The sequence below is a fragment of the Muntiacus reevesi genome, chromosome 3 (assembly GCF_963930625.1).
Source record: "Muntiacus reevesi chromosome 3, mMunRee1.1, whole genome shotgun sequence".
Taxonomy (NCBI): domain Eukaryota; kingdom Metazoa; phylum Chordata; class Mammalia; order Artiodactyla; family Cervidae; genus Muntiacus; species Muntiacus reevesi.
This window is the reverse complement of record NC_089251.1, coordinates 115,391,025-115,407,834: the sequence shown is the minus strand read 5'-3', so window position 1 is coordinate 115,407,834 and position 16,810 is coordinate 115,391,025. Positions and strand designations below refer to the sequence as shown.

The 16,810-nt window shown below is 54.6% G+C and overlaps 1 protein-coding gene across 1 annotated transcript; it reads right to left on the bottom strand.

Moving 5' to 3' along the window:
* Positions 1–510: 510 nt before the first annotated feature.
* SERINC2 (serine incorporator 2) lies at positions 511–16,490 on the bottom strand. The gene is made up of 10 exons (XM_065930273.1): positions 16,372–16,490; positions 8,678–8,839; positions 7,395–7,585; positions 6,867–6,946; positions 6,385–6,522; positions 5,621–5,790; positions 3,797–3,887; positions 3,365–3,506; positions 2,294–2,509; positions 511–1,090 (listed from the first exon to the last, which is right to left on the bottom strand). The coding sequence occupies exons 1-10, from the start codon at positions 16,408–16,410 to the stop codon at positions 955–957; spliced, it is 1,365 nt and encodes a 454-aa protein (XP_065786345.1). The 5' UTR covers positions 16,411–16,490; the 3' UTR covers positions 511–954.
* Between the last annotated feature and the right edge of the window lie 320 nt (positions 16,491–16,810).

Sequence of the window (16,810 nt, the reverse complement as noted above, 5' to 3'; positions counted from 1 at the left end):
AGCCCACAGGAGCCCCATGGCTTTTGCAGTTTAGCGGATCCAGGCCAGCTTGGCCAACATCAGAGAACATACTCTTCCCCACTGCACCCTGGGGCCCAGAGCAGGTGTCAAGTCTACAGCAGAAAGAAGTGGAGCGTGATGACTAGTGCTTCAGCAGACCCTGGAAGACCTCAGGGGGGTGCTGGTAAGATGAGAGGCAAAGACCAGCCTCTCAGTCACTCACATGACCCACCCCTCCCATCTTGACTCTGGCCTCATCACTTAATACTGCTCCAAGGTCCCCTTTTCTGACCACCTAAGGTTCCCTTTTCCCAAAGCCCCTCGTTCCTCTAAGCCCCCACCCTCAGGCTCTCCAGGACCCAGATGCAGAGCCGGGAGCCTTCTGTCTGACCTTTGAGGTCCCCTGTGGTCTGGTCCCTCAGCCCCCTCTGCCCTGACATTGTTCCCAGCCGCCAGAGTGGTCCCCAATCAGGAAGGGGCCCATGTCGAGGGGGAAGGGGCACAGACATGGGAGGCACACATGCTGGCTTCTTTATTGGCGGAGTCTGAGAGAGTCAGTAAGGCACGGAGTCCAGGAAGGGGGTGGGCCGTCCTGGGGTGCGCGGTCTGGAAGGTCGGGGCCTCAGTGCTGGGCACCCCCTCGCGGCGAGCACTTCCGCTCTGAGCGGCTCTCAGTATTTCTCTCCTTCCAGACCCTCTCCTGGGGAGCCTTAGAACAAGGGGCCCTTGTTTCACAAGAGGGTGAGCGTGGGCAAGTAGGGGCAAGGGGAAGGAGGCGGCGGCTCTGGAGTGGGGAGCTGGGGGCAGTGGCGGGGGGATCTGATGCTCATCCTCCCTGAAGGCACTAAGAACAGAGGGGCCCAGCTCAGGGGCAAGCCCTGGAGGTGGGGCGGGGGCTCGGCCTGCTGTCACGAGCCCCAAGGCACCAGGTTGGACCAGCTGCAGGGGCCTGCCTCAACTGAAGTCGCGGTTGGGCAGGAGGAGGGGGGCTACCAGGGTCCACAGATAGAGGAGTAGCCCCGTCCAGCTGGCGCAGATCTTCACCCACACGGCGGTCCACGTGCTGATCATCTTCCGGGTCTCACCGGGTCTGGAACACACCATCATCCCAGTGAGCCTGGCCCCAATCTCTGACCTCAGTCCCGACCCCGACCTTAGGATCCAGTTGTGACCCCTGACTTCACCTCCGGTTCTTACCCTGTATCTCTAGTTCTATCTCTGATATATTTGACACTTGGCCTTGGTGTGGTTGCCATTCAGTTGCTAAGTCTGACTCTACAACCCCATGGATCGCAGCACACCAGGCCTCCTCTGTCCTCTACTATCTCCGAGTTTGCTCAAATTCATGTCCGTTGAGTCGGTGATGCTGTCTACCCATCGCATCCTCTGCAGACCCATTTTCCTTTTGCCTTCAGTCTTTCCCAGCATCAGGGTCTTTTCCAATAAGTAGGCTCTTCGCATCAGGTGGCCAAAGAATTGGAGCATCAGCTTCAGGCCTTAAGACCCTAAACAGTTTTTGACCTTGTACTGTAGACCTGATCCTGACCTCAGTTACAACCCTGACCCTAGAACTAGGTGTGATATTGTGACCTGACACTGGTCACTAACCCTGTGATCCTGATTCTGTGACCTCGCTCCTGGTCCCTGACTTTGGGATCCTGAAGCACCTGACTTTAGTCTTGACTCTGAACCTCAATCCCATAATCCCAAGCCAGAGTTTATGACCACAGTTCTGGTATCTCTGACCTCAATTCTGACCCTTGGCCCTGTCCCCAGAGTCCTGGCCTCTGACCTTGTTACTCTGATCTTCGCTCTTTGACTTGGCCACTTCAATGCTGGCTTTCTGGCCTTGAAACTCCAATTTTAACCAAAAGACCAAATCTGTGACTTTATATGGCTTCAGTCCCAACTCTCAACTTCATGACCCCTGTTCTTGACCCTGTGATTCTGATTCTGACCCCACACCCTGCTCCTAACCCTCCAACCATGAACCCCAAATGGGGTCCCACAACCCCAAACACTGCACCTGATCTGCAAACTTGGTCTGCCCTGCCCAGACCCAGCCTCACCTCCCATGAGCCCCACTTCTCAGGCCCTCAGCGAAGGTACTCGCTACTGAGCAGACGGGGCACTGGCAGGGAAAGTGAGGCAGAGATGGGGCAGGCTCTCTGAAGGGTCCTAGAGACACCTCCCCGCCCACGTCTCGAGCCGGCACCAGGCAAGTCCCAGCACGGGGCCGGAAGGGAAGGCACACAGCTCACACACCGTGGGCGCAGAGGCTCCGTCCACGCACCTGTACCAGTTGGTGAGTGTCATCATGATGTGGACAGAGGCGAGCACCAGGCACAAATGGAAGAAGGAGTAGCTGTAGGTGACGCCGTCCTGCTCGTTGTCGAAGGCCCGGCCCTCGGAGACCACCACCTGCTGCTGCTGCGTGGCGTCCAGCACGGGCGGGCACTCCTCCGTCTGCATCAGGCTGTTGACCTGCCGGTGGTCCGAGGAGCGCAGACTGTGGGAGGCGGGGGGAGAGTGTGGGTACGGCTGTCGGGCCATCACCACCAAGCTGAGCGGCTGGGCAGCACCAGGGAGCCTCACACACCTCGACACTGGGCACAGTGACCCTGGGCACCAGGGTCCCCGAGCCTCGGGAGCCGGTGGCCTGATGGTTAGGCCCTCAGCCCTGGAATTAACAACTTGCCTTGACTCTCAACTCTACCCCTACTTCCTGTGTGACCTCGGGCAAGACACTTAACTTCTCTGAGCCTCTGATTCCTTGCCTATAAAATCAGAGATAACAGTACCTCCCTTACAGGGGTGGTGAGAGGATTAAATGGAATATCAGTGTGAACCCCTAGCACTGTGCCTGGCACAGAGTAGACACCAAATAAACAGCCCCTGTTATTCTGACTGTTTATCTGCCATTTCGATAAGCATGAGTTGAGAATCTAGTATTGCAAAGGCTCATCACAGGTATTACATTCATTAATAGTGTTCACAATAATGCTCACCTGCTGTTACATTTGGTTTCCTTTTATTCATTTTAAGTAAGTAGGGTTACCTATTGCCTCCTCTTCATAATAAAAATAACAGTGATGATTTTTTATCATTGCTTTTCTATAATGAGGTCTTGACATTTCTAACTATACTGAATAGTTTGAGACACATATACAATTTTGAGGACCCAATGCATATCTTGAAAAAAAGTGAATAAAGACCTGGACTGCAGCCCATTCCATCAAATTGAGAAAGCACCCTCTGGTGAGCTTGGTGTCCTGGCTCCCATACCCTCCCCTCACTTGTGGCTCAGGGCTCCCAATCATGAGTCCTTCCCAGAGACCAGTCCCTACCCCCACCCTCCGCTTACCTGATGAAGACAGTGCATAGGATGAAGACGACAAGACCCACGATGCTCGGCGCATCCCACCAGTGGGTCTCATAGCCCTCGGGGCCTGCCAGGACCGTCCCATTGCCAAAGTGGGTCAGCAGATGAGGGTTGCATTTCTGGTCTGGGGATGGGAGCATGGTCACCCTCAGCCCACTGCAGGCCAGGTCTGAGCAGCCAGGGAGCTCAGAGGATGGGCTCAGATGTACAGACAGACACATAACCAACCATCCAAGTCCTAGCGATAGCACTCAGACAAAACAACAGAGGTAGCGCCGGGAACAGATAGGGTCCCCCCACTTCCCAGAAGGACTGAGTCTTGGAATGGGCAGAGGCTGGGGTGTCCCTGACATCTTTGAAGGTCCCCAGCCTAGGAAAAAGACCGGGCCTCCCGGAACCCAGGCCTCTACTCACCGGGGACGTTGGATAAGGCCAGCCAGGTGACAAACATGGTGTAGAGCGTGATGACCGAGGCCTGCAGCAGACCCGAGTTGGGCTGGGCATCCTGGCGAGAGTAGTCCATCAGTGTGACTCCTGTCAAACCTGGTACACCCCACCCCACTCCCACCTAGCCCACTCACACCCAACCAGGGGGGCCTCAGAAACCCCCACCACCCTGGGGCCATCCCACCCCATACCGTTTGGGAGAACATATCATCTGGGCCACCCACTGCCCAATCTCGCCCACCCAAAGGTTAAGCCCTAATTTTTTCTCTTAACAGATGACCCGACTCGTTCCCCCGCTGAGAAAACCCTTCAAGGGCTGCATGTCTTCACACTTCGAGTTAAAGCTCTCCTCCCTCTACCCCACCTTCATCCTCACCTGACCACCCACTCCCCCCACTGTCCCCGCCACCTCCTCCCTGCCGACTACTCCTCAGCCACAGTGGCCACCTCTCTCTCTCAGCCTCTGCCAAGTCCTCTCCAACCTCAGGGCCTTTGCACTCACCATGCCCTCTTTCCAACATGTTCCTCCCTCATATTTCTGCACTGGCAGCCCCTCTTTAGAATTCAGACTTCTGCTTAAACAGGACTCCTCAGAAGGCCCTGAAAACCCTGACTGCAGAAGCCCCTGGCCCTGCCAGCCCACCTCCCTTCCAGCCCACATTCCATTTATTTTTTTACATAGCACTTACTACCCAAAGTTATCTCACCTAGCTTCATTTCCTCACCAGGCTTGTTCTTTCCCAGTTCCCACCACACACGCTTGAAAATATGAATCTGAACTCTATGATTAAGAGCACAGGCTCTGGAGCCTGTCTGCCTGGGTTCAAATCCCAGCTCCACCCCTTACTAGCCATGTGACCTTAGGCAAGGGTTCCTTCCTTCTTTAAGCCTCTGTTTCCTCATCTGGAAAGTGGGGATGATGATGGCGCAAGGACTAAATGACATAATGGATGCTGTTAACTGTCAGCTATTATCATTCCTCCTCTTACTCACAGCTGTATCCCCAGCATCTAGAAGAGTGCCTGGCACACAGTGGATGCCCAAGGGGTATGTGCTGAATGAATACTGATTGCTGCATGACCTGGAACAAAGGCATCACCCTCTCTGGGCTTCTAATTTCTTGCTGGCAAAAGGAAGCTCTGGCCCAAAGGAAGGTTCCCAACCTTTCTGCTGAGGACCCTCAAAGACTATCTAAGCTACCTCTAAAACCACTGATGGGTTGATAGCCCAAGATAAAATACCACTGGACTCAGAAGGCCTCCTTTCTGAAGAACAAAAGATAGCCTTGGCAGCCCCCACCCATTATCCCAGATAGTCTGGGACTGGAAACTGGAACTGCACCTTCCAACACCACTTCTTGAGGTGTCAAGGAATCATCACTTAAGTGACCTTTCCTAATATTCTCCTGATTTGCATAAAAACTGATAACATTGGAATAATGAAAACAGCCAATGTCTGATGGATATCAATAGGCCAAGCACTGTTCTGTGTTCACAAACATGGTCTCCATCTTGAGAATAACTCCAAAAAGTGTTATTGTCCCCATTTAACATCTGAGATGAGAGAGGCACAGGGAGGTTAAGGCATTTTCCCAAAGACAGCCAGTGTGTAAATGCAAGAGTTGAGACTCGAACCCAGGGAGGCTGACCTGGGAACCCACACTCTTGGCCCAAGCCTCTGGGAGAGAGAGAGATGGAAAGATCTGGCCCCCAGCCCCCAGGTTTCCTACAAGGAGTCCCACACACCGAGGGGCCTGATTTCAGGTTGGGCAGAGACAGGCAGGGCTCTCACCTGGATCTTGGGCAGAACAGCAACTATGGAGACGCAGACACAGAGAGTGAGGTTGAGGCCAATGAAAACCTTGCCCTCATAGCAAGAGCCGGGCTGGGTGTAGTAGACGAACAGCAGCGCCACGGCCGCGATCGACAGCGCGTAGAAGAGGAGGGTGAAGAAGAAGAGGCCTGGGAGGGAGGGGCAGCGGCAGCTGGGTCTGGATGCACAAGGACCCCCATCCCTCATCGGGCAGTCATCTGGCCCCAGCTTCCTCCTCCAAGGAGTGTCTGCCAAACTTCCGTCCGCACCCAGCCTTTGTGAGTTCCCGCCCCACCCTGAACTAAAATGATTCACGTGCCGCAAATAAGCTCACCATAAATATAAAGACAATGAATAGAGAACAGTCTTTCAAAGAGTGAACTAGATGCGTGGTGATCAGGGAGGTGTGACAACCAAGCCAACCCCAAGTGGTGAGCCTTTCTTCTTGGCCGATTCAGAAAATCAATCTGAAAAGGGACCCATTCTGCTACTGGGGATTCAATAACCAGGGGTCATTTGAAGTTTGGTCTGGCTAGGTGTGGTCAATTCTGCAGGGCCTGCTCCGCCTGACCCACCTCAACCGCCCTGCCCACACATATCCTTCTCTCCATCTGCCACGGACGGCTCAGTTCAGGTGCTAAGGCAGGAGGCAGCCTGAGATGCCCTCCAGGCCACCGTCCTTCAGGGAGCACCCCCACCTCAGTAAGCCCGGCCCCTGCACGAGGCCACGGGGTAGCACTGACCTGCGTACCAGGCGCGGGAGTCACACTCCTCGGCCTTGCACAGCCACCGCTGGTTCCAGGAGTGCGCAAAGTCGATGAGCAGCAGCAGCTGGATGAGGAGGAAGATGAAGGAGCCCACGACACCAAAGTAGAACCAGACTGGGTGGGGAGAGGGGAGGGAAGAAGGGGGTCCAGCCGTGGGGCAGCAGCCTGGGGTAGGCACCCTCCAGGGCCTCTTCTCACACTCACTTCCATACATTCAACAGTCATTCATGCTACAACCTGTATTGATGTCCCCTCCTTCAGGGAGCCCCAGGCCACACACAGAGATGCCTTGTGGCAGGGTACAGGTTGGGTATCAAGGCAGGTCCCCTTAACCCCCAGAGTTGCCCAAAGGCCACACGGCCAAGCAGCAGAGACCCGTCTCCTGGGTGCAAACAGCAGCACCCACCAGTGTTTGTCCCTCTTGGTAGCCCCCATCCCCCCCCACCAAGGCCACCTACTGTTGGAGAAGGAGCCATCAGGAATGTAGAAGGCGCCCACGGTGATGCCCACGAAAATCAGGAACTTAAAGAACCAAAACCTATGGTGGGGAAATGGGTAGGTCAGACTAGAGAGCTGAGTAGGGGGAGAGGAAAAGCTGGCCCCCCAGAGTCCCACCCCCACAGAACAGGTCCTGGGAGAGATGGCAGGGGCCTTCCAATGGTCTGATGGGCACAGAGAGTCTGTCCTGGCCTTAAAAACAGTCCCAAGGGGCAGAGGGAAGGACCAATAAGGGGTGAGGATGGCCACCTGGGTTCTAGCCCCAACTGTGCCACTAAATTGCTGTGTGACCATAGGCATGCTGTTGTCTTTCCTGGGCTTTACTTCCTTATCTGAGAAGTGGGTACTGCTCAATGAACTGATCTCTGAGCTGCATCCTCCTGGCTTCGGCAGCTCCTGAGTCTGAAGGTAGGGACTGGAGATGCTGGAGACAGGCAGAGGATGGGGAAATCCACTGTGGGAGGGCCTCGGGTAGGGCCCCTCCTCACCCGTTCTGGATGGCAGCCCTGGGGTCTCGACTGCTGCGCACGCAGACCATGAGCAAAGAGAAAAGGAAGAAGAAGGCCGCCATAGCGAAGCACATGCGGTAGACAGCGCGGTGGCCAAGCAGGGAGCCACAGTCGATGTGGCCCTGCAGGACGACATGGGGTCCGGTCCCCTCATTACACACCCAGGGCAGCTGTGGAGACAGACAGAGCAGTTCAAACACCATACCCCACCCAGAACCCAGGGTGACTCTGCCCAGGCCTCCCCCCAACAGGCAAGAGGTTCTCCCAGGAGGCCTGGGCTGGACGGCAGTCTGTGTCTCCCACCTCCATCCACCACCCATCTCCATTCCCACCCACCTCTGCCACTCAAGTCCTGTGAGTGAGCCCCCCAGGGACAGACGTCCAGTTAGATCTTGTTAATTTCCCTACTATCATCTCACAACCCCAGGACTACACTGCACTGTCCAAGGCAGGATTTTCCAAAGCTCTTTCCACCCACCAGTTACATCAGGATCCGCTGAGGTCCCCTCTCCTACGGAACTAGAGTCTCTAAGGTGGAGTCTGAGATTCTGCATTTCTAGCACACTCGCCAGGGGATTCATGCCTCTGTGCACACTAGCGTGTCAGAACCTCTGACCTCATTGTGCCACAGACTATGAAACACTGAGATGAAGGAAAGACAAGACCCTCAAAACTGGGCTTATGCATCGAAGCGGGAAGAGACTGCCCTGGGCCACTGTCTGGAGCAGGGGCAATAACGATTCATGAGACTCCCCAAGGGGACCATGGCTTATGAGAAAAGAGGAGGATCAAACCCTCCTCCCAATGTGAAGAAACAACCCCCCTAATGCTTGGATCATCGGTGCGCTGGACACTCCTGCCCATCTTTTTTTTTTTTTTCACTTTTCGGCTTTTTTATAAGCAGGTGCACCTCGGGCTCAAGGTTAACACGTTCCACCAAACATCAAACTGGTGTTTCTTGAAAACAGGGCGTCTGGCTAAAGCATGTCTCCAGGTTCCCTAGTAATTGACAAGGTAGTCGTGTTCCTTTATGGGCAGACGGGCTAACAGCCACGGATGGTGCCAGGGCGGGGGTGGGATGTGCAAATGGTGCTAAGCGGGAGGTGGGCTTTGGGGAACACGGAGAGGGTTTCATCCTCAGCGGTCCACTGGTTTCCATTTGTGATTCACTCCAAACCCTCCCTGTCCTGCCCACCTCTTGATCAGCTGGGCCCTCTGGTAGCTGAGCCTTCGCCAGAGGCCAGGTCCCGCAGGCGGCTTACCTTGTAGAGCTGGCTCTCCACGCCAGGACTCAGCATGATGACACACACCAGCACCCCGAGGAAGAGGAAGACCGTGAAGAAGAGGCGGCTCAGCGTGGAGTTGTGGCTGCAGGGGCAGCAGCTGCACAGGATGCAGGGGGCAGAGCCACAGAGGCAGGAGGCCTGCGGGGAGGGCGGGGTCGGCCCCTTACTCTCTGCCTCCTCTCCTCTTCCCCGCCAGAGCACGCGGCATCTTCCTGGGGCCCACTGCCTGCCGGCTGGTCAATATCTCCAAACCTACGCAGAGCCCTCCCGTGCCACGCTACGGAGGGATACCTATTCCCCAGATGTCACACTGTTTAACTCTCAAGCCCGAGGGAGAGGCCAAGGAGACCAAGGCTGGAAGAGGCTGGCTTGCCCAAGGACACACAGCCAACAAGCAACAGAATGCAGATTCAAACCTGGATCTATCCTCAGGGGTTACTGTGGCTTCCCAGAGAGAGAGAGCTGAGGTCACACTGTTTCTTATTTCAGATGAAGCAGAGTGGAAAAAGAAAATCTAAAAGGTCAATCCTGTCGCTAGTTAGCCATGTAACCTTATACGGTTCACTTACCCTCTCTTAACCTCAGTTTCCCCTTTCATAAAATGGAAATCAGAAGGGTACCTGGTTCTCACATGGCAGTCTTAAGAATAAAATCAGGATTTTAAATTTTAACTCCCTCAGGCTCCCTGTCCTCCTTGCCTGCTTTATTTTTCTCCATAGGACTTAGACAACCACCTGATTGGCTTCACAGTTGACTCACGGGGCCTGCCTCTCATTGTTAACGTGTGAGCTCCACCAGGGGGGTTTGTCTGTCTGTTCACCGTGGAGGTGCCAGAAATGGAAACCAGGACTGACACATCATCGGGAGTTCAGGGACTATCTGTTGAACGAGTGTAAAGTGTCTGGCATGGTACCAGACATATGTTAAGACCTCAAGAAACAGCAGGCGCTGATCACTCAACATCTGCTGAATGAAGGGAATGAAGACCATGAGAGGGTGGGATTCCCGGCCTGGTGCTGCAGCAGATTGGACAGCAGGGGCGTCCAACCCCTTCTGTCTCAGGCGCCTCTGCCTCCGTCAGCCCTTCCCTTCCGGGGGTTGGCTGAAATCGCTTAGGGGCTGGTGATGCCACTCCATCACCCCACAGAAGCCAGTTCCACAGCCCAGCCTTGGAGGAAATAGGCCCACATCCAGATACCTGTGGGTCACCGTTTCTCTTCCTCTAAACAGCTCTGACTCCTCATTCAGGTATGTGAGAGTCAGGAGGGCTAGAGACACAGGCTCCACCCTCCTGGAGTTTTTGAGGGCAGGAAAGAGGCTCACCACATTCTTACACCTGTCATGGTAAGTGTTGCCATGAGAGTGACCGACGGGAGCCTCGTTTAGACGGGAGGTGGCGCGTCACTGCCCTGAAGGGATGCCATTTAAGCTGAGCTGAACAGTGAGGATGCACTCTCCTGGCCAAGATGAAGAAAGTGTTCCAGACAAAAGGAAGAGAGCCTGCAGTGGCTCTGGGGGTGGGCAGGCGCTGAGTGTTGGAGGAAGGAAAAGAAGGCCTTGTGGCCAAAGCTTCAAGAGCAAGTGGGTGGTAAGGTCGGCCAGGCTGGTGGCCTGCAGCCACGTACAGGACCCTGGAGTTCTTCCTATGAGCAACGGGCCTCCACGGCCACTGGGCACCACCTCCCAAAGTGGAGACGGACAGGAACAGCCTTCTACTGAGTGACCAGCTTTGCAGAGAGAGGCTGAAAGGGTCCCTTGCTCCTCTGAGACCCTGTCCCCTGCTTTCTGGACTGGTCACAGGGGTACCGCACACTCTGCTTGCGGTGCAGCTGCCTTCTCGTCTCCTCCCTCCTCTCCCCTTAGACTGGAAAGGCCCATGGGAATGCTCCTTGTAACCTATCTCTCTCATCCACAAAGCCAACCACAGCATGGATGTTAAATGAAATGCCTGCAGAATGGAATTCTCCCTCAGGGTCCAAATCATAACAATCCACCCATCCATCAATTCGGGTTGTATCTTGCAAACGCTGCCCAGAGCCCTGACTCCTATCCATGGCTACTTGGCGGGGTGGGGTGGTGAGAAGATAAGCAAATGCCAGAAAAAGTGTTTTATAAACCTTAAAGAGCATTCTGAGATCAGAGAGGTTAATAGACTTGCCAGAAATCACACAGCAAGTGAATGGCAGTAATAATAGTGATGGCTTCCCTTTATGATGAGCTACTCTGTCCCAGACACTGGTGAGCACTTTGTCTAGATTAAGCCTCACTGACACTATGAAGTATGCTGTAACCCCCCATTTACAAATGGGAAACTGAAACTCAGGAAGATGACACAACCAAGGTCACGTCTCAAGTAAGCTGAGGAGCTGGGATTTGAGATCAAGTCTGTCTGCACCAGGGTCTGCTAAGTCATGGATGGCAGTATCGTTTAATTTCAAAACACCCCAGTGATGAAAACAATCCCTCCAGTGCCCAAGAAAACCAAGGAAGCCCAACAGGCACTGTTCATGGGGTTAAAAAGCAGAGACATTACTTTGCCAACAAAGGTCCATACAGTCAAAGCTATGGTTTTCCTAGTAATAATGTACGAATGTGAAAGTTGGACTATAAAGAAGGCTGAGTGCTGAAGAATTGATGCTTTTGAACTGTGGTGTTGGGGAAGACTTCGGAGTCCCTTGCACAGCAAGGAGATCCCACCAGTCACTCCTAAAGGAAATTAGTCCTGAATATTCATTGGAAGGACTGACACTGAAGTTGAAGCTCCAATACTTTGGCCACCTGATGCAGAGCCAACTCATTGGAAAAGACCCTGATGCTGGGAAAGATTGAAGGCAGGAGGAGAAGGGACAACAGAGGATGTCATGGCTGGATGGCATCACCGACTCGATGGACATGAATTTGAGCAAGCTCTGGGAGATGGTGACAGACAGGGAGGCCTGGTGTGCTGCAGTCCATGGGGTCACAAAGAGTCGGACATGACTGAGCAGCTGAACAACAACAGACATTGATCTCAGAAACCAAGTACCCAAGTACCCAGGTCAAGGCCTGGCTCTGGCTTGTTACCATTTCCATCTGAGACATTTGAGACACAAGAAAAGCTGCCACACTGCAGTCAGGGAGGGTGGCCTTGCAATTTACTCAGTTCTTAGAGATCAAAATCCAGGTATTTCTGATACCTGAAATCTCAGGTTTCCAAGGACCTGGCTGGTAGCCAGAGAGACCAGGTCTGGGAGACAGAAATACACACAGCCCCTTCCTCCCACCCTGGCTGCTTCTGGAGCATCCTTGCAGTTGTTCATACATCCTAATCTCCACTCCCCACCTCTGGGGATCACTCCAACCACAACTTCTTCCTACACAAATACCAGCCCATGGAGTAAAAGCAGACACACGCACACGCACAGTGACACTGTTCACACGAGGAAAACAATAGGGGGAATTTGAAATTAACTAAATGCCCATCACTGCACCATGGTACTTCCTTAAGAGGGATCTTTCTGCTGAATGAAGCAGATGTGTTGGTAACACTTAAATAGGTATACAAAACTGCTGCTGCTGCTAAGTCAACTCAGTCGTGTCCAACTCTGTGCGACCCCATAGATGGCAGCCCACCAGGCTCTGCCGTCCCTGGGAAACTAAATATAGTTAAATGTAAATTATACCCCAATAAAGTTGATTTTACTATTTAAAAAAAAGAAAAACTTTAAATTAAGAGAAAAAACGAAAATAGGCACAAAGCTTTAAGTTGCATGAGCTTATCAGAATATCAAGAAACCGCAAATGACCTCTTTGCCCCACACCAGCGGACAGTGGTGATTACTAACCCCATGGAATGGTACAGAAGCAGGAAAGATGAAAATCCCTAGATTGACAGCAACACAGGCTATGCTTGGGATGCAAAGTGAAAGAACAAGGTAGGTTATTACACCATTCCTACACTCAGATTACAACACACCCCTCCCCAGATGCACGCAGGGGAAAGGTAGCAATGGAAAAGCACCAGAACTTAGACTGGTAGACTCATAGCATCAGCCAGATTCTCAGAAAGGAGAACTCAGAACTCAGGAAACCCTGGGCCTGAGCGTCTAATAAGCTGCAAGCTTCTGTGGCACCCCCGAACTGGCTGAGCCACCCTGAGAAGAGGGCAGCCCAAGACTACTTCAAGCACACTTCTTTCCCCGATGCAGTGTGAAGAGGAGCAGGCCCTGTCGTGCCCCTGCCGCCAGCTGGCAGGACGACTTTAGACAAGTCTCTTTTTGCCCCTGTGGGACTCAGTTTCCTCAGCTATAAAATGGGCTTCCAGGCAGGTCAGTGAAGTGGCTTGGAGCCCATCAGACAGCCATGGGTTTTAGCAGCTTCCCCACTTCCTCAAATGTGGTGTCCCATGCTTTACCACTGGCGGGAGCTTACAGAGCAGCCGCTGCACGCCAGCTTCAGGCTAAGTCCCACAGAACCCTCCCGACATGCTGAGAGGTGGTACCACAGTTATCTCCACTGTTCAGACAAGGGAGAGGTTCAGTCACGCAGCTGAGAACAGACCAAGCCAGGACCCAGACCAAGCTGTCTGATGCGAACACCTTTCACACTCCCTCGCCTGTAGAAGACCATCCCTAAGTATCTGCCGACTGTCCAACTCGCCCGGTGCTGACCTGCTTGGTGACTTCCATCCCTACTGGGTCTATCTTATCTCCTCCTGGCCAGGACTCACCTTCAGTCCAGCACAAACATTAACCAAGAGAGCCACTTGTGGACTTCCCTGGTTGTGCAGTGGATAAGAATCCACCTGCCAATGAAGGGGTCCCGGGTTCAATTCTGGGTCTGGGAAGATTCCACATGCCACGGAGCAACGAAGCCCGCGTGCCAAAACTACTGAGCCAGTGCTCAAGAGCCCGTGAGCTGCAACCACTGAGTGTGTGTGCTCCAACTACTGAAGCCCGCTTGCCTAGAACCCACGCTCTGCAACAAGAGAAGCCACCACAATCAGAAGCCCTCACACGGTGACTAGAGGGTAGCCTCGCTCTCTGCAACTAGAGAAAAGTCCACACAGCAATGAAGACCCAGCAGAGCCAAAAATAGATAAATAAATAAAACTCTTTTTTTGTTAATAAAAGAGAGAGCCACTTGCATTCCCTACATGCTGTGACAGATTTGCATCTGACCAAGGGGAGCCACGTATGCCAAAATGTTCCCCCTAAAGATGCCTGGCGACTCCCTCATTAGAACTTCAGTCCTCTCGGGCAAGTGTCCATTGAAACATTGCTACTGGTTACCCAGCAGCGCCCAACAGCACCACTTAATACTGTGTGGCTGTGGGGAAATTGTCTTCCCTCTCTGAATCCAGCTTTCTCAGCTGTGAGTAATATTAACTTCCTCACTGGGGTCGCCGTGAGGACTAAATGGAAGGATACATACAAAATGCTCACTACACTGCTGGGCTCTGAGTTCCGGGCCTACAGTAAGGACCCAGTCAATGGTGGCTATCATCAGTACCACAATCGGCAAAATAAGTTAACTCTGCCATGGTGGGGGGTGGGGGGTCGGGAGTGGGGTGTGTGGGTAATCAGATGGCACAGGTGAAGGGTTCAGCACAGCACTTGGCATGCAGTAAGTACCCGGTAAACATCAGAGGTCAGAATGTCAAGGGGAGGCTCTTAATAGGAGGGGCAGGTCCCTTGCAGACATTAGATACCTGCAACCTCCCCAACCTCCCGATTCTACTCTGGGCCAACCTTGCCCCTCAGCACCCAGAATATGAAGGGAGGGAAGATGTGGGCAGAAGCCTAGACTAGGGATCAGATATTAATCCTGACTGTGCAGATCTTCCTCCTTTCACTGTGCAACCTTAAGCAAGTGGGCTAACCTCTCTGGGCTGCAGCTTCCTCATCTGTAACCCATGGGTTGGCGCAGGCCTGTCTGGTGCCTTCTGATTCAGCACTGCAGGAGCCTGACTCAGAGTCCAGCAATTGGCTCCAGAGGGAATTCTCCACCCACCTTTTAAAAATGATAATAACAATAGCTCCTGCTTGGAGAGCTTACTATATGCCAAGAACAAGGTGGGGCACTTTTAAATCTTAAGTGAGGCAGATGGAGAAACAGAGGTACAGGGAAATGGCTGGTCTCCTTTCAACAACCTCCCCCACCCCCTGGCTAGCTCAGCCAGAAGGAATTCTAGTCAACTCCAAGGAAACTCTCCCTCCCCCACCAGGAAGCAAACCCTTTCTGGCCAGAGCTCCAACCCAAAACTTGGTGTCACCGGGCAGGAAGAGATCTCAGTAATCAGCTCCTGCACACGCACACACACACATACACATACACACACACACACACACACACACACCCTCACATATGGGAACATGGAGGCCCAGAGGGGACAAGGGTCCAGGGACCTCCTCTATAGCCTCTCTATGCAGATACCCTTCTCGGAAAATAGCTGTAAAGTACATCTCTCTAGATCCCCAGCTGTGGGCCCCTACACCCCATCCTATCATTCACACACATCGGGGACAAAGGAAAGTTAAGTCTGGGATTCAGCAGCCACCAGAACCCCCTCCCCCTTCCTCTCGGCTCCTCTTTGTGTAGGGCAGAGGGGGAGGGGGCTGCCTGAATGAACCTCAGATTTAATGAAGGGAAGAGGGAAAGGAAAGGGGGCTGGGAAAAGGAGAAGGGGCCTCCCCGCCGGGGTCTGGCTGACGCTCCTCCCCTCTGCCGGCAGCAGTGCCAACCCGGGCTGGCTGCTCCCCAGGTCCCCGAGCAGATGACCAGGTAGTCCCTCCCCCCAGACCCCACCTCCCTCGGTTCCTGGGTGTCCCCACCCAGAGTCGGGCCGGTGTTGGCGGTACCCCGCAAGACGGACTCAAGCTCGCTCCAGATCGGCTTAGAAAGGCAGAGAGGGTCTTCCTCCCCACCCCCCACTTCGGCCCTGGGGCCTAGGAGGGAAAGGTCTGGGGTTCACTGGAAAAGTGCCCAGGAGTCAGGCCGGAGCCAGACTGAAAAGCAGGGACAAGGCACAGACAGACTAACAGACCGGACTGGCAGACAGACCCTGGCGGGCAGAGAGACTCGGGCAGAGAGACCGTAAAGACAGACAATGACAGATGCTAAGAGGCTTCGGACGGACAAAGACAGTCGGACGAACGAACGGACAGATATCAGACACACACAAAGGGACAAACGAGGCAGACGGGCAGGGACAGACAGCCTGACTGACACACAGAGGACACCGGCGGAGAGGGGCAGGGACCGGCAGGCACACAAAGAGAGCGTCGGGGAGGCAGACGCGAGGCGCACGGCCAGGACGGCTCCTAGTTGGGCCAACTGGGGCTGCAGCGCCCATCCCCGCCCCGGGCTCTGGGCCTCAGTCTCCCCAGTTCCCTGGAGGGGCGCCCTTCCCCTGCCCCGGGGCGCCCCACCCCTTCCCCCGCGGTAACCCGATCGCCGGACACCAGCCGTCTCCGGCGCCCGCGGGCCCGGGATGGGGGTGGGGGGACTCGATGAGCCGGGGTACCCGAGGAGCCGGGGTACCCGAGGAGCGAGGAGGCGGGGTGCGGGCCCAGAAAGACAAGTTTGGAGGAAGGAAAAGGAAGAAACTATTTGGAGGAAGAAGATAGGACAAAAGTGCGAGCCCGAAGAAGGGGCAGGCGGCGCGGGCGGGCGCCGGGGTCAGGACTCACGCAGCTGAGCAGGGAGCAGGCGCCCAGGCAGGCCCCCATGTTTGCGGCGGCGCGGGGCGCGGGGCGCGGGCCGAGGGGCGCCGGCTCCTGTCCGGCTCCAGGCGCCGGGGGCTGGCCCCGCCCCTCGGCCCCGCCCCGGCCCGGCTCCGCCCCACCTGCCGAAACCGCTCGCGGCTTTCCGGCGGTGCTCGGGGCCTCCCGGGACTCACCTGGGGCAGGTGCGCTGGGCGGGACCGTAAGGAAAGTGGGGGTACCGGGGATTCCAGCTGCCGCGCAGGCCGCGCAGCTGGACTCACGTCCGGATCTAAAGTGATGGTTTGGAAATAGGGACACCTGGGTTCGATTCCCGGCGAGGCCGCAAACACGACCTCAACAACACTTCTCCCTACCCCAAGAGTTGGTCACACGGGACTCCTCGGCGTTTGGAATAGAGCCTCTG

Excerpts from the sequence above, each read along its gene's own strand:
- SERINC2 (XM_065930273.1), bottom strand. The coding sequence starts at position 16,410 with ATGGGGGCCTGCCTGGGCGCCTGCTCCCTGCTCAGCTGC. Across the intron at positions 2,510-3,364 it reads CTATGCACTGTCTTCATCAG|TCTGCGCTCCTCGGACCACC; the intron begins GTAAGCGGAGGG and ends CGCCTCCCACAG. Across the intron at positions 1,091-2,293 it reads ACACTCACCAACTGGTACAG|ACCCGGTGAGACCCGGAAGA; the intron begins GTGCGTGGACGG and ends GGTGTGTTCCAG.